This window comes from Schistocerca piceifrons, chromosome 1 (assembly GCF_021461385.2).
Source record: "Schistocerca piceifrons isolate TAMUIC-IGC-003096 chromosome 1, iqSchPice1.1, whole genome shotgun sequence".
Lineage (NCBI taxonomy): Eukaryota > Metazoa > Arthropoda > Insecta > Orthoptera > Acrididae > Schistocerca > Schistocerca piceifrons.
The window spans coordinates 845,910,578-845,930,321 of record NC_060138.1 but is presented as its reverse complement, the minus strand read 5'-3'; the positions used below and the strand labels follow the sequence as shown (position 1 = coordinate 845,930,321).

General features: G+C 38.4%; 1 protein-coding gene across 1 annotated transcript in view; it reads left to right on the top strand.

Moving 5' to 3' along the window:
• LOC124715407 (tektin-1) overlaps window positions 1–19,744 on the top strand; it is a 212,688-nt gene that overhangs the window by 69,854 nt on the left and 123,090 nt on the right. The window contains exons 4-5 of the mRNA XM_047243095.1: window positions 14,874–15,064; window positions 15,388–15,660. Of these exons, the coding sequence (XP_047099051.1) occupies window positions 14,874–15,064; window positions 15,388–15,660 (464 nt within the window). The remainder of the gene's footprint in view (window positions 1–14,873; window positions 15,065–15,387; window positions 15,661–19,744) is intronic.

Here is a 19,744-nt window from a genome sequence, read left to right as displayed (position 1 = left end):
AGGAATATAAAAAAAAGGGAGGAAGGTTTATCTGTTTAGCAAGAGTATTAGGAGGCAGATTTCAGAGTACCGAACAGATCAAAACAAAAATTTCTGTTCCGACATTGACAATGTTGAATGTTTATGGAAAAAGTTCAAGGCAATCATAAAATGCGTTTTAGAAAGGTATGTGCTGAGTAAGACTGTGATGGACAGGAAAAACCCACCGTGGTTCAACAACAAAGTTAGGAAACAACTGCGTAAGCAAAGACAGCTTCACTGCAAGTTTAAACACAGCCAAAACCTCTCAGACAAACAGAAGCTAAAGGATGTCAAAGTTAGCGTAAGGAGGGCTACACGTGAGGCGTTCAGTGAATTTGAAAGTATAATTCTATGTACTGACTTGACAGAAAATCCTAGGAAGTTCTGTTCTTACGTTAAATCAGTAAGAGGCTCGAAACAGCATATCCAGACACTCCGGGACGATGATGGCATTGAAACAGAGGATGACATGCGTAAAGCTGAAATACTAAACACCTTTTTCCAAAGCTGTTTCACAGAGGAAGACCGCACTGCAGTTCCTTCTCTAAATCCTCGCACAAACGAAAAAATGACTGACATCGAAATAAGTGTACAAGGAATAGAAAAGCAACTGGAATCACTCAACAGAGGAAAGTCCACTGGACCTGACAGGGAACCAATTCGATTCTACACAGAGTACGCGAAAGAACTTGCTCCCCTTCTATCAGCCATGTACCACAAGTCTCTAGAGGAATGGAAGGTTCCAAATGATTGGAAAAGAGCACAGGTAGTCCCAGTCTTCAAGAAGGGTCGTCTAGCAGATGCGCAAAACTGTTGTTGTTGTTGTGGTCTTCAGTCCTGAGACTGGTTTGATGCAGCTCTCCATGCTACTCTATCCTGTGCAAGCTTTTTCATCTCCCAGTACCTACTGCAACCTACATCCTTCTGAATCTGCTTAGTGTATTCATCTCTTGGTCTCCCTCTACGATTTTTACCCTCCACGCTGCCCTCCAATACTAAATTGGTGATCCCTTGATGCCTCAGAACATGTCCTACCAACCGATCCCTTCTTCTGGTCAAGTTGTGCCACAAACTTCTCTTCTCCCCAATCCTATTCAATACTTCCTCATTAGTTATGTGATCTACCCATCTAATCTTCAGCATTCTTCTGTAGCACCACATTTTGAAAGCTTCTATTCTCTTCTTGTCCAAACTATTTATCGTCCATGTTTCACTTCCATACATGGCTACACTCCATACGAATACTTTCAGAAATGACTTCCTGACACTTAAATCAATACTGGATGTTAACAAATTTCTCTTCTTCAGAAACGCTTTCCTTGCCATTGCCAGCCTACATTTTATATCCTCTCTACTTCGACCATCATCAGTTATTTTGCTCCCCAAACAGCAAAACTCCTTTGCTACTTTAAGTGTCTCATTTCCTAATCTGATTCCCTCACCATCACCCGACTTAATTCGACTACATTCCATTATCCTTGCTTTGCTTTTGTTGATGTTCATCTTATATTGTCCTTTCAAGACACTGTCCATTCCGTTCAACTGCTCTTCCAAGTCCTTTGCTGTCTCTGACAGAATTACAATGTCATCGGCGAACCTCAAAGTTTTTATTTCTTCTCCATGAATTTTAATACCTACTCCGAATTTTTCTTTTGTTTCCTTTACTGCTTGCTCAATATACAGATTGAACAACATCGGGGAGAGGCTACAACCCTGTCTTACTCCCTTCCCAACCACTGCTTCCCTTTCATGTCCCTCGACTCTTATAACTGCCGTCTGGTTTCTGTACAAGTTGTAAATAGCCTTTCGCTCCCTGTATTTTACCCCTGCCACCTTTAGAATTTGAAAGAGAGTATTCCAGTCAACATTGTCAAAAGCTTTCTCTAAGTCTACAAATGCTAGAAACGTAGGTTTGCCTTTCCTTAATCTTTCTTCTAAGATAAGTCGTAAGGTCAGTATTGCCTCACGTGTTCCAGTGTTTCTACGGAATCCAAACTGATCTTCCCCGAGGTTGGCTTCTACTAGTTTTTCCATTCGTCTGTAAAGAATTCGTGTTAGTATTTTGCAGCTGTGACTTATTAAGCTGATAGTTCGGTAATTTTCACATCTGTCAACACCTGCTTTCTTTGGGATTGGAATTATTATATTCTTCTTGAAGTCTGAGGGTATTTCGCCTGTTTCATACATCTTGCTCACCAGATGGTAGAGTTTTGTCAGGACTGGCTCTCCCAAGGCCGTCAGTAGTTCCAATGGAATATTGTCTACTCCGGGGGCCTTGTTTCGACTCAGGTCTTTCAGTGCTCTGTCAAACTCTTCACGCAGTATCATATCTCCCATTTCATCTTCATCTACATCCTCTTCCATTTCCATAATATTGTCCTCAAGTACATCGCCCTTGTATAGACCCTCTATATACTCCTTCCACCTTTCTGCTTTCCCTTCTTTGCTTAGAACTGGGTTTCCATCTGAGCTCTTGATATTCATACAAGTCGTTCTCTTATCTCCAAAGGTCTCTTTAATTTTCCTGTAGGTGGTATCTATCTTACCCCTAGTGAGATAGGCCTCTACATCCTTACATTTGTCCTCTAGCCATCCCTGCTTAGCCATTTTGCACTTCCTGCCGATCTCATTTTTGAGACGTTTGTATTCCTTTTTGCCTGTTTCACTTACTGCATTTTTATATTTTCTCCTTTCATCAATTAAATTCAATATTTCTTCTGTTACCCAAGGATTTATACTAGCCTTCGTCTTTTTACCTACTTGATCCTCTGCTGCCTTCACTACTTCGTCCCTCAAAGCTACCCATTCTTCTTCTACTGTATTTATTTCCCCCATTCCTGTCAATTGCTCCCTTATGCTCTCCCTGAAACTCTGTACAACCTCTGGTTCTTTTAGTTTATCCAGGTCCCATCTCCTTAAATTCCCACCTTTTTGCAGTTTCTTCAGTTTTAATCTACAGGTCATAACCAATAGATTGTGGTCAGAGTCCACATCTGCCCCTGGAAATGTCTTACAATTTAAAACCTGGTTCCTAAATCTCTGTCTTACCATTATATAATCTATCTGATACCTTTTAGTATCTCCAGGGTTCTTCCATGTATACAACCTTCTTTCATGATTCTTAAACCAAGTGTTAGTTATGATTATGTTGTGCTCTGTGCAAAATTCGACCAGGCGGCTTCCTCTTTCACTTCTGTCCCCCAATCCATATTCACCTACTATGTTTCCTTCTCTCCCTTTTCCTACACTCGAATTCCAGTCACCCATGACTATTAAATTTTCGTCTCCCTTCACAATCTGAATAATTTCTTTTATTTCATCATACATTTCTTCAATTTCTTCGTCATCTGCAGAGCTAGTTGGCATATAAACTTGTACTACTGTAGTAGGCGTGGGCTTCGAATCTATCTTGGCCACAATAATGCATTCACTATGCTGTTTGTAGTAGCTTACCCGCATTCCTATTTTCCTATTTATTATTAAACCTACTCCTGCATTACCCCTATTTGATTTTGTGTTTATAACCCTGTAGTCACCTGACCAGAAGTCTTGTTCCTCCTGCCACCGAACTTCACTAATTCCCACTATATCTAACTTCAACCTATCCATTTCCCTTTTTAAATTTTCTAACCTACCTGCCCGATTAAGGGATCTGACATTCCACGCTCCGATCCGTAGAACGCCAGTTTTCTTTCTTCTGATAACGACATCCTCTTGAGTAGTCCCCGCCCGGAGATCCGAATGGGGGACTATTTTACCTCCGGAATATTTTACCCAAGAGGACGCCATCATCATGTAATCATACAGTAAAGCTGCATGCCCTCGGGAAAAATTACGGCTGTAGTTTCCCCTTGCTTTCAGCCGTTCGCAGTACCAGCATAGCAAGGCCGTTTTGGTTATTGTTACAAGGCCAGATCAGTCAATCATCCAGACTGTTGCCCTTGCAACTACTGAAAAGGCTGCTGCCCCTCTTCAGGAACCACACGTTTGTCTGGCCTCTCAACAGATACCCCTTCGTTGTGGTTGCACCTACGGTACGGCTATCTGTATCGCTGAGGCACGCAAGCCTCCCCACCAACGGCAAGGTCCATGGTTCATGGGGGGGGCGCAAAACTATAGACCTATATATCTGATGTCGATTTGTTGTAGAATTTTAGAACATGTTTTTTGCTTGCATATCATGTCGTTTCTGGAAACCCAGAATCTACTGTGTAGGAATCAACATGGATTCCGGAAACAGTGACCGTGTGAGACCCAACTCGCTTTATTTGTTCATGAGACCCAGAAAATATTAGATACAGGCTCCCAGGTAGATGCTATTTTCCTTGACTTCCGGAAGGCGTTCGATACAGTTCCGCACTGTTGCCTGATAAACAAAGTAAGAGCCTACGGAATATCAGACCAGCTGTGTGGCTGGATTGAAGAGTTTTTAGCAAACAGAACACAGCATGTTGTTCTCAATGGAGAGACGTCTACAGACATTAAAGTAACCTCTGGCGTGCCACAGGGGAGTGTTATGGGACCATTGCTTTTCACAATATATATAAATGACCTAGTAGATAGTGTCGGAAGTTCCATGCGGCTTTTTGTGGATGATGCTGTAGTATACAGAGAAGTTGCAGCATTAGAAAATTGTAGCTAAATGCAGGAAGATTTGCAGTGGATAGGCACTTGGTGCAGGGAGTGGCAACTGACCCTTAACATAGACAAATGTAACGTATTGCGAATACATAGAAAGAAGGATCCTTTATTGTATGATTATATGATAGCGGAACAGACACTGGTAGCAGTTTCTTCTGTAAAATATCTGGGAGTATGCATGCGGAACGTTTTGAAGTGGAATGATCATATAAAATTAATTGTTGTTAAGGCGGATACCAGGTTGAGATTCATTGGGAGAGTCCTTAGAAAATGTAGTTGATCAACAAAGGAGGTGGCTTACAAAACTCTCGTTCGACCTATGCTTGATTATTGCTCATCAGTGTGGGATCCGTACCAGATCGGGTTGACAGAGGAGATAGAGAAGATCCAAAGAAGAGCGGTGCGTTTCGTCACAGGGTTATTTGGTAAGCATGATAGCGTTATGGAGATGTTTAGCAAACTCAAGTGGCAGACTCTGGAAGAGAGGCGCTCTGCATCGCGGTGTAGCTTGCTGTCCAGGTTTCGAGAGGGTGCATTTCTGGATGAGGTATCGAATATATTGCTTCCCCCTACTTATACCTCCCAAGGAGATCATGAATGTAAAATTAGAGAGATTCAAGCATGCACGGAGGCTTTCCGGCAGTCGTTCTTCCCGCGAACCATATGCGACTGGAACAGAAAAGGGAGGTAATGACAGTGGCACGTAAAGTGCCCTCCACCACACACCGTTGGGTGGCTTGCAGAGTATAAATGTAGATGTAGATGTACTTCCATACAACTTTAAATGTTTAACATTAAGTTTCTTCCCAAAAAATATCTTGTAATGAGTTTTCCTTTCAATAGTATTAGCTAAAATTCTGTTTTGAGGTATGTAGCTATGCAAACTACTTTAGATCAGAATATTCTGTCTACTTTTGCTTCAGCTAACAGAGATCCTGACATATCCATAATTAACCTGCTATGTCTTTCAGCTGCACCATGTAATTCATGTACATAGGTAGGACAGACATTTAAAATGATGCCTTTCCTACCTTATAAATTGATAAAAATCTAAATTTAAATATTGTTTCCCGTCGACAAACCTCAATAATTTTTTAATTGTTTTACAAGTTAAATTTTCTGTTTCATTAACAAATTCCACAAAACAGCCATAAACTTGATTTTTTGATTTGATACCACAGACATTATCTGCTTCAATATAATCATCAATAAAAGTAAGAAAATATCAGTCCCCATGCAAAACGTGACTTGAGTGTGGCCCATTCAAATCAGTCTGAATAATTTCTAATGTTTTTTTTTGCTTTGCTTCTATTATTTTCACAAGGTAAATTGTGCACTCTATTTTCAGTACAGACTTTACACCTCATAAATTCTAATTTTAAATTTATTGGCAATCCATCTGCTAACAATTGTTTACACAGTTTATACAGTGTTGTTGTTGTGGTCTACAGCAAATCATTAAAATTTGCATGTCCAAGGCTACAACACCATTTTATCTTTACTGACATACTATCTATACTGCTAATACTATTTATGTAAATACTTTCCTTATAAATTATACCTGTCACTTTGTACAGCCTATCTTCTTTCTAAGCAGTCACAAGTACATAAGTTATCATCTTTATCAAAAACTATATATAAAAACAAAGATGAGGTGACTTACCGAACAAAAGCGCTGGCAGGTCGATAGACACACAAACAAACACAAACATACACACAAAATTCAAGCTTTCGCAACAAACTGTTGCCTCATCAGGAAAGAGGGAAGGAGAGGGGAAGACGAAAGGAAGTGGGTTTTAAGGGAGAGGGTAAGGAGTCATTCCAATCCCGGGAGCGGAAAGACTTACCTTAGGGGGAAAAAAGGACAGGTATACACTCGCACACACGCACATATCCATCCACACATACAGACACAAGCAGACTTACCTTAGGGGGAAAAAAGGACAGGTATACACTCGCACACACGCACATATCCATCCACACATACAGACACAAGCAGACATATTGAAATATGTCTGAGTTCCAGTCACCCATGACTATTAAATTTTCGTCTGCCTTCACTATCTGAATAATTTCTTTTATCTCATCATACATTTCATCAACCTCTTCGTCATCTGCGGAGCTAGTTGAAGATTGAAGGCCTTTGTGAGATCAAGTAATATTCCTGTTGTATGCTGTCTGTCACTGAGTGCATTGTAAACTTTGTTTAGAAATGAATGAGACCCCATTTATTGATCTCCCTTTTCAAAAACAAAACTGATGAGGGCTCAATAAACAGCTACTGTCCAGGAACTTAATAACATTGTCACACACTGCATCCCCAAGAAACTCTGATATGCTTGACAGGATCAAGATGGGTTTGTAGTTATTAATATCACTCCATTCACTTTATTTAAAAGAGAGGAACCACTCGTACTACCTTGAAAATTTTAGAGAATCGGCCCAACAGAAAGAAGAAGTTTATTGTATCTGACATGGGATTTGGGAAGGTAATCAGATATGCCATCAAAAGCTTATGAGTGTCTTTAGCTCATGTTTTGTAATACTGCAGATTTAACCTGGTTTGTGAAATGTTTGCAGGCTAAAGGGAACAGACCAGTACTTAGCATTGTATCTATCAATGAAATAAGCAGTGGTGTAACTGTTTATTTTTATACGTCCTCCATTAAAGATGTTGCCTGTGTTATATTTCTTTGAAATTACAGGCAATTTGAGACATGACAGCTACAAAATGATTTAAGCAAAACAAAAAATTTAACTTCAGAATATTTATTACAAAATTTTAGCACCATGTGACAGGTTTGACATCATAAAATCTTTTACAAGACATGCAATTCTATGCCTATCACCATGATTCTTTTATAACTTTACAATAATTAATGTTGAACATATACATTGTTGTTTTAGCACATTTCATAAATTATAATTAAGGTTTTATAAGTCTGGGTAGCTGATTAATAATTACAGGTTTGTTTTCATTAGAACTTTCATGTGTGACAACAATTTAACAGGAATAAATCCCTTAACTCACTTAAATATGTGCCACATTCAGTGGCAATGAACAAATTTCTTATTACTATTGAGGAAAAGAAAACATTCATAGAAATTAATAGTGAGAAAAAATAAAAGGTATGATATTGAGAGTTAGTTCTTTAGGTATTACGCAATGCCCCCACTGTACAGTGACATTGTATCAGATTATTAATTGGTTGCTATCCATTACCAGTGTTGGGGGGGTTAAAGCACTTTATTTCTCGGTCTTTTGGAAACACTTATGTCAAGTGGAAATGTCAAATTTACCTTATTATATCTACATATTCTAATACAAATAATTAAAACGAAGACAAGCTATAAAAAAAGGGTAAAAATATCAAGTACTGCATATATACAACAGCCCTTGGTTTAGTTAAGTCTCTTTCATTATTGCGACTATGTGCATGGCAAGTAGTTGGTGGCTTGGCACTGAGACTTTAATGGTTGTGTCCTTGTCAAATACTTTTAACTCATGCTTGTCCATTTCACACGGAGTGAAACAGCGAAGTCATTGTGTGTTTCACCGTGGATTCCTCCACAAATATTTGTTCATTTCTTGGAAAGAGTGTGCGTGCTTTTGCTAATTTCAATGCTGTGACATAAGACCTACAATGTTACGGCCTGTGACCTACTGTTTACCTGGCGTAATGCGCTTATTCAGTGGGAGGAAATCAATCGATCAGCACCCATGATAAGGTAAGTTCCCTATAAAACACTTCTCCACTTATTCAGAGTTGAGTGTAGGCTAGTAAAAATTTTTGTAGGTTTGCACGCACATACTAAGCATCAGCACACTTCACTTTTGAAAAACAAATATCACATTTACACAGGCTCCTTGCTGAATTGCCATCCGACTCTATTAATCTCTTATTTTGCATAAAGTGTCTGCTTTCATATGCTGTTACTCTTTCAACAAACTGTTGTTTATATAGTTACAATTTTAATACATTCACAAATTGCATATTATTGCTAACATTCCACTTCATAAACAGTCATATAATTTTAGTTTGTAAATAATAGATTCATTTACATTCATATTGTAGTATAACTATGCATAACCTCAGTTACATTGATCATCCTTATATACATATATACATCTGTATGTTTGGGTATCACAAATCTTTACATAAGAAACATTATACATAATTTCTTTCACATTAATCATGGGAACTTGTCATTTATTTACGGAGCAGGTGGGAAAATATTGGCATCTGCTTCAAATACTCTATGCACTGCTTGCCTAACTATGCTTAGCATTGCCTCTAGAAATGAAGGAAGGAATCTGTTTGACTATAGGCCCAGTGGATTATTAAAGAAAGGATGTATAACTGATATATCATGTTACAAGAAGACTCTCAGCCAGTACTGTTCGTGGTAGATTCTTGTTATGTTTCTACTACATGAAATAGATATCGTTTACTTCAGATGACATGTAACTTAAGTACTCATGACATGTGTTTAATTTCCATAAATGTTGTTGTTATTCAACATGTAGAAACAATAATCCTGTTTATAATGATAATGTACATATACATATTATGAAGAGGAAAATGGGTGTTGGAAGCTTCTGAAGTAATGACTGTGCCCTGTATGTATGTCGGCCCATTACTTGTTCGGTAGCATGAAACCTAGATCATTACGATGTCACTTACCAGACTGCTACTGTGTATACTTTGAATTGTTCATTCATATCATTTATATGTATAATATTTCTTACAACTAAATTTTACTTACTTGAGGTGCGGCCCATTGAATTTGTATGGTACCATGCCACTCTTGAAGCTTGTCATCTCTTCTTTCATGCTGTGTTGGTGCACCGGTCGCTGGAAAGAAAAAAACTTAAAACTAACTTACAACTAAATGTGTAGTAGCTCAGTTGCTATTGATTCAGTCATTCTTTTACATCAGTATGCAGCTGTTTTATTCACTTCATCTGCCCAGTACACCACCAGCTTCACATACCTTTACCCTGTAAAGAAAAGTATCTACAAAATTCTAAAAGCATGAGGTACTTGTGCTCCTGATCCCTGTAACCTGCTGTCATCTTAGCTGTCATCATTCATATCCTTAAATGTATATTACGCGTCTTGTAGTTCACTTTCTGTAAACACCTGTACATAGCTGTATATAGTAGGTTAACATTATTATTTTATATATATTAGATGTAGTTCACCTTAAGTTTATAGTTATAATATAGTTATTCCTTCTTTCTTCCTATATGTATATAATTCTTATAAATATATGAGTGGGCAAGTTGCGTTTAATTGCATTAGCTGGTGATCGTTTATTATGGCAGCTATCTAATAATTAAATCTCCTGCGGCCATGTTTACATGCACATGCATACAAGCTGTTGCTTTCACCTTGTCTGTTGACATAGCTCACCATTGTGATTACACCACAGTGTGTGTCACAAACTCTGCTCTGCTTTGCTGCTCCTTGCGTTGAGTGAAGCACTGTATTGTTTAATAGCCCTCTCAATTTCACTGACCTATTACTTTATATATCAAAATACAAGTAAAACCTCTTATATCTAAACATGTTTCCTTAACAGTAGTTTTCTAAAGAAAACAGAAATTAAATTACTGTTACATACACCATGTACAGTCATTTTTAGTAAAAATACTTGTGTCAAAAATGTTTATTTCACAAATGTCTTTAAGTCCTTGTGGGGGTAGAGATCTTTGTCTTGAGCAGTCTTCTCGTAAATCAGTCTAAAAGCTCCAGGATATGGAATTTTGGAAATTGTACATGGTCCTATATAAAGTAAGAGCCACTTCTTGTTTAAATTTACTGTTTTTGTTGACTTATGAAGGGTTCATAACAGAACTCGTTGGCCTTCACTAAACTGTGTAAAATGCTTCAGTTTCCAATAGATTTTCTTCCTATATTCAGCCCTGTTTTCCAGTGTGATTACTGGTTGTTTAATTATCTCCTCCAATGATATTTTTCACCACTGGTATTTTTGGTAGGGGTGACTCCCATTTGCCCTTTTGTCTGGTGTAAAACATTAATTCATTTGGTGTGAAACCAGGAAGAATTTGCAAGATTGTTAATGACCTGCATGAAAGGTGTGCATACTCTCCCCATTTTGTGTGTGTGTGCAGTGTGAATGTTCTTATAAACTGATTAACTTCCTTGAATATTCATTCTATGGACAATGCCTCAGGGCAGAATCTTGATACTAAGATATGTTTTATATTTTGTGGTGTCATAAATTGCTTCCATTTCTGTCCTATAAAATATGAGGCATTATCACTAAGTATTACTCACTCAGCTTGTGGCCCCATGTCTGGGTGTTCCCTTGTAGGTTTGCACCCAGGGAGGTTTGCTGGTGGTGTTTTGGAGGCTCCTCCCCCTGCCCTCAAAGTCAGTACATTCTAAGCCGGCCGGTGTGGCCGTGCGGTTAAAGGCGCTTCAGTCTGGAACCGCGTGACCGCTACGGTCGCAGGTTCGAATCCTGCCTCGGGCATGGATGTGTGTGATGTCCTTAGGCTAGTTAGGTTTAATTAGTTCTAAGTTCTAGGCGACTGATGACCTCCGAAGTTAAGTCGCATAGTGCTCAGAGCCATTTCAGTACATTCTATCAGTACATTTCTATCTTCTCCTTAATCCAGGTAATGGCTGGTTCCTGAGCTTGGTTATGGGAATAGCTGCTGTCATGATTCAGTTCAGGGTTGCTTACTCTGATTTCTATAGCTTCTTTGATGATACAGTCCCAATATTTCAAAGTCTGTGTTAGGACCTTGGTCTTGTTATAATCCATGTCATGAAGTTCCGGCAGGCAATGGTCAGCAATTGCACACTTATTAGGTTGTTGCAATCTTGTGTGCTGTTGGTGTTCACAGCATCGGACTTCGATGGTGCGAACTGTCTGACCTATGTATTCCTTACTGCATTGGCATGGTATTTTGTAAACCCCTGATTTATGTAAACCAAGGTCATCCTTAACACTGCCAAGAAGTGCTCTGGTTTTAGTTGGAGGGCAGAAGATGGTTTTGACTTGATATTTGCATAAAATGCATCCAACTTTTCCCAATACGGCCCCACAAAATGGAATGAATGCCATGGCCGTGTTTTTCTAAGGTTCTTCATTAGTTTCTGCCGGTTGTGCTGTGATTGTCAGACATAGAGCATCCCAGATTTGCCTTTCCTTACAACCGTTCCTCAGAAACACGAACTTCAGATGGGCCAATTCTTGTTGGAGACTGTCCTTACCAGAGAGGGCACGAACTCTGTGTACAAGAGTTTTTAGCATGCCTTTCTTCTGAGCAGGGTGGGGCCTGCTATCTGCATGTAGGTATAAGTCGGTGTGAGTTTTCTTTCTATACACACTGCGCCCCAACCTGCCGCCATCTTGTTTTTTGATGAGAACGTCCAAGAAGGGGAGCTCCCATCCGATTCTACCTCCATGGTGAACTTGATATTCTCACGTCTTGAGTTGAGATGTGCGAGAAATTCCATCAGCTTGTCTCTTCCATGTGGCCAAATAACAAATGTGTCATCCACATATCTGAAGAAATAGGTAGGTTTTAGATGTGCTGACTCCAAGGCTTCTTCCTCAAAATGTTCCATGTAGCGATGATGGGAGAGAGGGGACTCCCCATAGTAACACCTTTGGTCTGCTTGTAGCAGTCACCATCAAATAGAAAATATGCTGATGTCAGAACATATCTGAACAGTTTGGTGGTTTTCTTATCAAATTTCTGGTTGATGAGTTCCAGAGATTCAGGTAACAGAACCGTAGTAAACAGGGAAACCACATTGAAGCTCATAAGTATGTCAGATTCCTTAATTGTGAGGTGGTTGATGCGTCCCAAGAAATCCAAAGAGCTACATATATGGTGTGGGCCTGTCCCCATGTGAGGGCTGAGCAGCTCCTTGAGGTACTTGGTGAGAGGATATGTCGGGGCACCAACAGTGCTGACAATGGGATGTAATGGGACGTGCTCCTTGTGGACTTCCTGTAAGCCATACAGCCTCGGAGGTTCAGGGGCCCTGGGCCAAACTTCCTTGTGATCTCTTCAGGAAAGTCAGAATCTTTGAGAAGTGCCAAAGTTTTCCTTTCAACCCTCTTGGTAGGATTGATGCCAATCCTGTGGTATGTGGTGCCATATAGCAAGTCCCACATCTTCATGGTGTAATCCTGGTGGGACAAGATTACCGTACCATTACCCTTGTCTGCCAGTAAGACCACTATGTCTGAATCTTCTCTTAGTTTTCTGATGGCCGCCCTCTCTTTTTTGGAAATATTCGATTTCATAGCTCTAGTTCTAGTTGCAGGGCCATAACTAGAACTGTTCACCCATTTATTTCATCATGAAATATGTCTGGAGAAATTGAAATGTCACAATGCACAAATTTCTTATTAGTACTGAGGTAAAGAAAACATTCATAGAAATTAATAACAAGAATAAATAAAAGGTATGATATTGAGAGTTAGTTAGTTAGGTATTACACACTTTGAAGATCTTTACAGTACAGTTTTTATCTTAATTAATTGAAAATACATAATAGGTTTACTAATTACGTCCCAATCTTTCTGTTTTATATGCATAACATTGTTACACAGCGTACAAAACTGAATATGCTTCCCATATGTTGGAAGTTGTATGAGTTAAGAATGAGCTTGCAATCTGTGATTATGGTTCCACATCAGTTGTAGAATATTTAAGACCATATGAAAATTTGTGCTGGGCTGGGATTCAAACATGGAATTCCTGATTTTTGCGAGCAGTTGCATTAGCAACTTCAGCTATCTAAGCAAGTTTGCACATAAAAATAGTGTGTGCACAAAGGAGAATACATATCTAGACAGATGGAGATTTGAGCTGCTCCTGGAAGTGTGTTTGGATAGCTGAAACAGTTATGGTTATGAGCAATGTTGTGGCTCATGTTGGTGCTGTTAGTAGGTTGGCATCGTGCAAATAGGGATAGTGGCATCTCGTTTTCTTCTTTTGTTTATTGGCGCCACTACGTTTGCTAGCGTTGTGTGTCCACGAGTGGCAGCAGCAGTGGTTATCAATACCTAGTGTCATGGTACTATCTTTGGAAGGATGTCAAGTGTTTTCTGGGTTGGAGTATGTTGGGGGTTCGGTTGGGACGTAGCAGCAGTGAGGACTGGCAGTGCAAGACATGCTGGGACCGCTGGCGGCACACAGCCACTGCCGGATTGAGGGGCTGTAGTTTCGAGGCCACAACCTCGTTGTCTACCGGACCCAGAATGTTTGAGTTGAGTGAACATTAACTCAGTGGTGAAACCTCCACTATTTTGAGATCACGCCATTTGTTCGCTCGTTCTTACTCGCAGGGTCACTGAGACGAAGTGCAATGAGTGGAGTGTTTGGAGTTGGTGAAATTAATTAGCCATCCTCCAGTTCTTATTATTAATCAGTGAATTCCTTGTGTTTATTGGTGAAGTCCAACCACTTCTCTCTTGGTTCGATCAGATGATGATGACTTCTTTTTTTTTTTTTTTTTCAAAAAACTATTTTAATTTTGAGTTATTACTATTGGGGCCTTCAGCCGACAAATAATTTGAATTTCTGATCAATAAGGCCTTCAGCCATGAATACAATTTGTCTTAAGAATTTTTAATTAGATATTGTCTCTTAATAGTGAAATTTTGTTGATTATTTTTTTAAAAGTATTGAAGTATCTCTTGGAGAAGTTTAACTGTTTTTAAGAATTTGCTATCCAGGCCTTCAGCCATCAAATTGTTTGGAGTTATTACTATTGAGGCATTCAGCCGACAAATAATATGAATTTCTAGTCAATAAGGCCTTCAGCTGTGAGTGCAACTTGCTTAAGAATTTCTTATTAGACTAAAGTGTATGTGATTAGAAAAAAAACTGAGCCATGAACAGTAACTGAGTAAGGCCCGGTCCACACCCGATCCTGCCTTTCCCTATGTCCCACGTTTCAGGTGACTGTTTGTGACAAGTGGGAAATGTGTGTTTGAATTCCATTCTAACACAAATTTTCGTTTATTCTGAAATATTCTACAGCTGATGTGGAGCCATTATCATGATTTTTGAATTCATTATGAATTAAATGAGCATGTTGATTGTCAACGCAATGTCTGAGAAACAGTACTGCAATATTTCATGCTATACCATCATCCCTGAAACTGAACTGGGTTAGTCATTTAGTAATACAGACTCACAACTTTCCTTACAGAAAGAAGTTGACATAAAGTTAAAGGAACGAATAACAGACATCCAGTTTCATAAAAAGGAACTGGAAAAACAAAAAGAACAATGCTGCAAGGAAGAGGAACTGCTGAAGATGTATAAGGAACGTGTACTATGCACTATGGAGTCTTTGATTCAACAGGCTCTCAGTATTGTCAAGAAGTGTATTATTCTTAGGTAAGTGAATTTCAGGTAATAAACAGTTATTTCCAAATTAATTCATGTGTTCACCTGCAATAAGTACAAAGAATAAATACTGTTTTTGGTTTCAAATTTAAAGCATTTTTCCTTAGATAACAAATAATATTTTCTATAGAAGTGACAGTAGCATGTGTATGTTAAATAGTGATTCTTGTACAGTTTGAAACTTAAATAATTAAATATTCATGCAAATAGTGATTCTTGTACAGTTTGAAACTTAAATAATTAAATATTCATGCAATTATTTTTGCCACCTTGTGCATAATAATTATGTTGGTTTTATGTGCGTGGTTCTATAGGGGAAATCGATTGGGAATTGATTTGGTGCATGATGCTGTAGAAAACTCACTTCACAAGGAAGCTCAAACTATTGAGAATGCTCATAAATTGCTTCATAATACTTTGGAACAGACAAATGAACAGCTCCGCTTACTGCGGTCTACCAAATATTTCATTGAACATGATCACAGAGATAAGGCAGCAGCACTGATTGTTGATGATCACTGTTCAAACCTCAAGGAAACACGTCTAAACCTTACTTTTTATCAAGGGAAAGCACAACTGGATGTAAGGTTAGTAAGTGCCCTTCTTCATCTTGAAATGATCCAGAGCAATAGTTTAGCATAGATTATGTATTATAGCTTACTGATAAAAAAAGACTGTCATCTACCACAGTGAATCATGTTTCATGCTGCAGAATGATCAGTGACAGTAGCATTTTTATATTATTGGCACACAGCTAAAAATTCACATACGTCTTTCATAAACATTAGAGAATCTTTGAGAGTACAACAGCAACACTGCATTCTTATCAGTGTCTTTTCTGAAAAGCTAAAAGCAGAATATATAGAATGGCAGCAAGGATTACAGAAGCATATATTAAGATCTCCAGGTGTAAACCAAGATGCACATGTTGTGATAGAAGTTACCAGTGCCTACACTCTCTTACAATAAAGGTGATGGCCAACTCTAGATAATGTCATAAAGCAGAAGTTTACACCAAAATATGTGCTACACATAATTTGTCAGAGAAAACTAAAAAAGCTGAAACAAAATAACTTAATTTTGAGAGACTTGTCTTATATTTAAGGAAAAATATCACATACTTTAGCAATAAATACTCTCTGCTATTACTTATTTAATGGACATTAATTTTCATCATATCATCCATGAATAAAATTTTTCAGCATCCAGTCACATCATGATTGAGCTAAAACTCTAACCACAAAAAATTCTGATCATCTTCAAATATTTAAAGTTTCAACTACCCCATGATGCAGCTTAAATACTGGGAAAATATACAATTTAAAATCTTAACAAATTATTGAAAGGATAAAGTAATGGGAAATGAAGGTAGTGTATTTGTCACAATAGACAAGAAATTCAAATTGAACAAAACAGAAATCAAAACTCCTTGCAAGATTGTTTGCGTAAGAGTCAGTATCAGGGGTGGACATAAAATTGTAATTGAATCCTTCTATTAACAGCCAGACTCACATCTTTAAAATGAAAACTTTAGAGAAAAGCTCCATTCAGTTGTATGTAGGTTTCTCAGCCACACTATAATCTTCAGAGGGGACTTTAACCATCCAACAATCAATTGGGATAATTACAGGTTTGTTAGTTGTAGATGTGACAAGATCCCCTGTGAAATCTTACTAACTGCCTCCTCTGAAAACTACCTAGAGCAGATGGTTTGGAAACCCACTTATGATGGGAATATGTTAGATGTAATGGCAACAATAAATATGATCTATTTTAGGGCATCCACATAAAAACTGGCATCAGTGACAATGTGGCAGTTGTAGCAACAACAGGAACTGAAGTAAGTAGAGAGGTTTATACTTTCAGTACACTAGATAATGAAACAGTAATGATACATTACAATGAAGAACTTGAAGGTTTTAGATCAGAACATGAGGAAGTATGGCTCAAGTTTAAAGGAATAAATAACCATGCACTGGGTAGATATGTACCTGGAAGAACAGTTCATGATGGGAGGGATCCTTCACTGTATATAGTCATCGTAAACAAACATCTAAATGAACAGAGATACTGCATAATAGATGAAAAACAAAGCATAGGCTTATAGACTGAGAGATGCTGACTGTAATATATTTGGCTGTCAAGAGAGTGGTGATGAAGTCTTCAATGACTACCACAGCAGAATATTCACAAAATGATCTTCCGTTAAAATCAAAGGAATTCTTTCTTATGTAAAGGCTGCTAGGGGCACCAATGTTAGTGTTCAGCTACCCGTGGATGAAACAGAAACTGAAATTGAGGGTAGCAAAGCAAAAGCAGAAATACTCAACTCCATCATCAAATGTTCCTTTGTTAAGAAAACCCAGGAGAATTACCCCAGTTTAACTGTCTTATCACTGGAAAGATGAGTGAAATGGGTGTAAGTGTCAATTGCATTGATAACAGCAGAAATAATTAAAACTGAACAAACATCTAGGGCCTGATGGAAACCCTTTCTGATTCTATACTGCATTAACCCCTCTTTTCACTATAATTTACCATAGATCTTTCAAACAGAAAACAGTGTGCTACTGTTGGAAGAAAGGACTTGTTGCACATGTCTTCCAGGAGGGTAGCAGACAATATCAACAAAACTACCATCCAATATCCTTGACATTTATCTGTTGTAGAATCTTAGAACATATTCTTAGCTCAAACACAGTGATGAATCTTGAACAGAATGACCTCTTCCACGTCAACCAGCACAGATTTTGAAAACATAGATCATGTGAAACTCAACACATCAACACACACTTTTCTCACATGACACACTGAAAGTCATTGACCAGGATAATCAGGTAGGTGCAGTATTTTTCAATTTCTGAAAAGTATTTGACTCAGTAACACATCTACACTTATTATCAAAAGTACAATTGTATGGAGTATCGAGCAAAATTTGTGGCTGGATGAGGTTTGTTTGGTAGGGAGGATACAGTAAGTTCTCTTGGATGGATAACCATTGACAGAGTAGAAGTAATTTTGGGTGTCCCCAGGGGAGTGTGCTGGGACCCTTGCTGTTCTTGTTGTATACTTTGCGGACAACAGTAGGATGAAATCAGATTTTCACAGATGATGCAGTTGTCTGTAATGAAGTACAGTTTGATAGAAACTGCACAAATATTCAGTCAAAACTTAATAAGATTTCAAAATGACACAAAAATTGTCAACTTGCCTTAAATGTTCAGAAATGTAAAATTGTGCACTTCACAAAATGAAATGGTGTAGCATCCTATAACTATAATATCAATGGATCACAGTTGCAATCAATCAACTCCTACCAATACTTGGGCATAACATTATCTGTTGTTGTTGTTGTTGTTGTTGTTGTCTTCAGTCCTGAGACTGGTTTGATGCAGCTCTCCATGCTACTCTGTCCTGTGCAAGCTTTTTCATCTCCCAGTACTTACTACAACCTACATCCTTCTGAATCTGCTTAGTGTATTCATATCTTGGTCTCCCTCTATGATTTTTACCCTCCACAGTGCCCTCCAATGCTAAATTTGTGATCCCTTGATGCCTCAGAACATGTCCTACCAACCGGTCCCTTCTTCTTGTCAAGTTGTGCCACAAACTCCTCTTCTCCCCAATTCTATTCAATACCTCCTCATTAGTTATGTGATCTACCCATCTAATCTTCAGCATTCTTCTGTAGCACCACATTTTGAAAGCTTCTATTCTCTTCTTGTCCAAACTATTTATTGTCCATGTTTCACTTCCATACATGGCTACACTCCATACAAATACTTTCAGAAACGACTTCCTGACACTTAAATCTATACTCGATGTTAACAAATTTCTCTTCTTCAGAAACACTTTCCTTGCCATTGCCAGTCTACATTTTATATCCTCTCTACTTCAACCATCATCAGTTATTTTGCTCCCCAAATAACAAAACTCCTTTGCTACTTTAAGTGTCTCATTTCCTAATCTAATTCCCTCAGCATCACCCGACTTAATTCGACTACATTCCATTATCCTCGTTTTGCTCTTGTTGATGTTCATCTTATATTGTCCTTTCAAGACACTGTCCATTCCGTTCAACTGCTCTTCCAAGTCCTTTGCTGTCTCTGACAGAATTACAATGTCATCGGCGAACCTCAAAGTTTTTATTTCTTCTCCATGAATTTTAATACCTACTCCGAATTTTTCTTTTGTTTCCTTTACTGCTTGCTCAATATACAGATTGAACAACATCGGGGAGAGGCTACAACCCTGTCTTACTCCCTTCCCAACTGCTGCTTCCCTTTCATGTCCCTCGACTCTTATAACTGCCGTCTGGTTTCTGTACAAGTTGTAAATAGCCTTTCGCTCCCTGTATTTTACCCCTGCCACCTTTAGAATTTGAAAGAGAGTATTCCAGTCAACATTGTCAAAAGCTTTCTCTAAGTCTACAAATGCTAGAAACGTAGGTTTGCCTTTCCTTAATCTTTCTTCTAAGATAAGTCGTAAGGTCAGTATTGCCTCACGTGTTCCAGTGTTTCTACGGAATCCAAACTGATCTTCCCTGAGGTTGGCTTCTACTAGTTTTTCCATTCGTCTGTAAAGAATTCGTGTTAGTATTTTGCAGCTGTGACTTATTAAGCTGATAGTTCGGTAATTTTCACATCTGTCAACACCTGCTTTCTTTGGGAT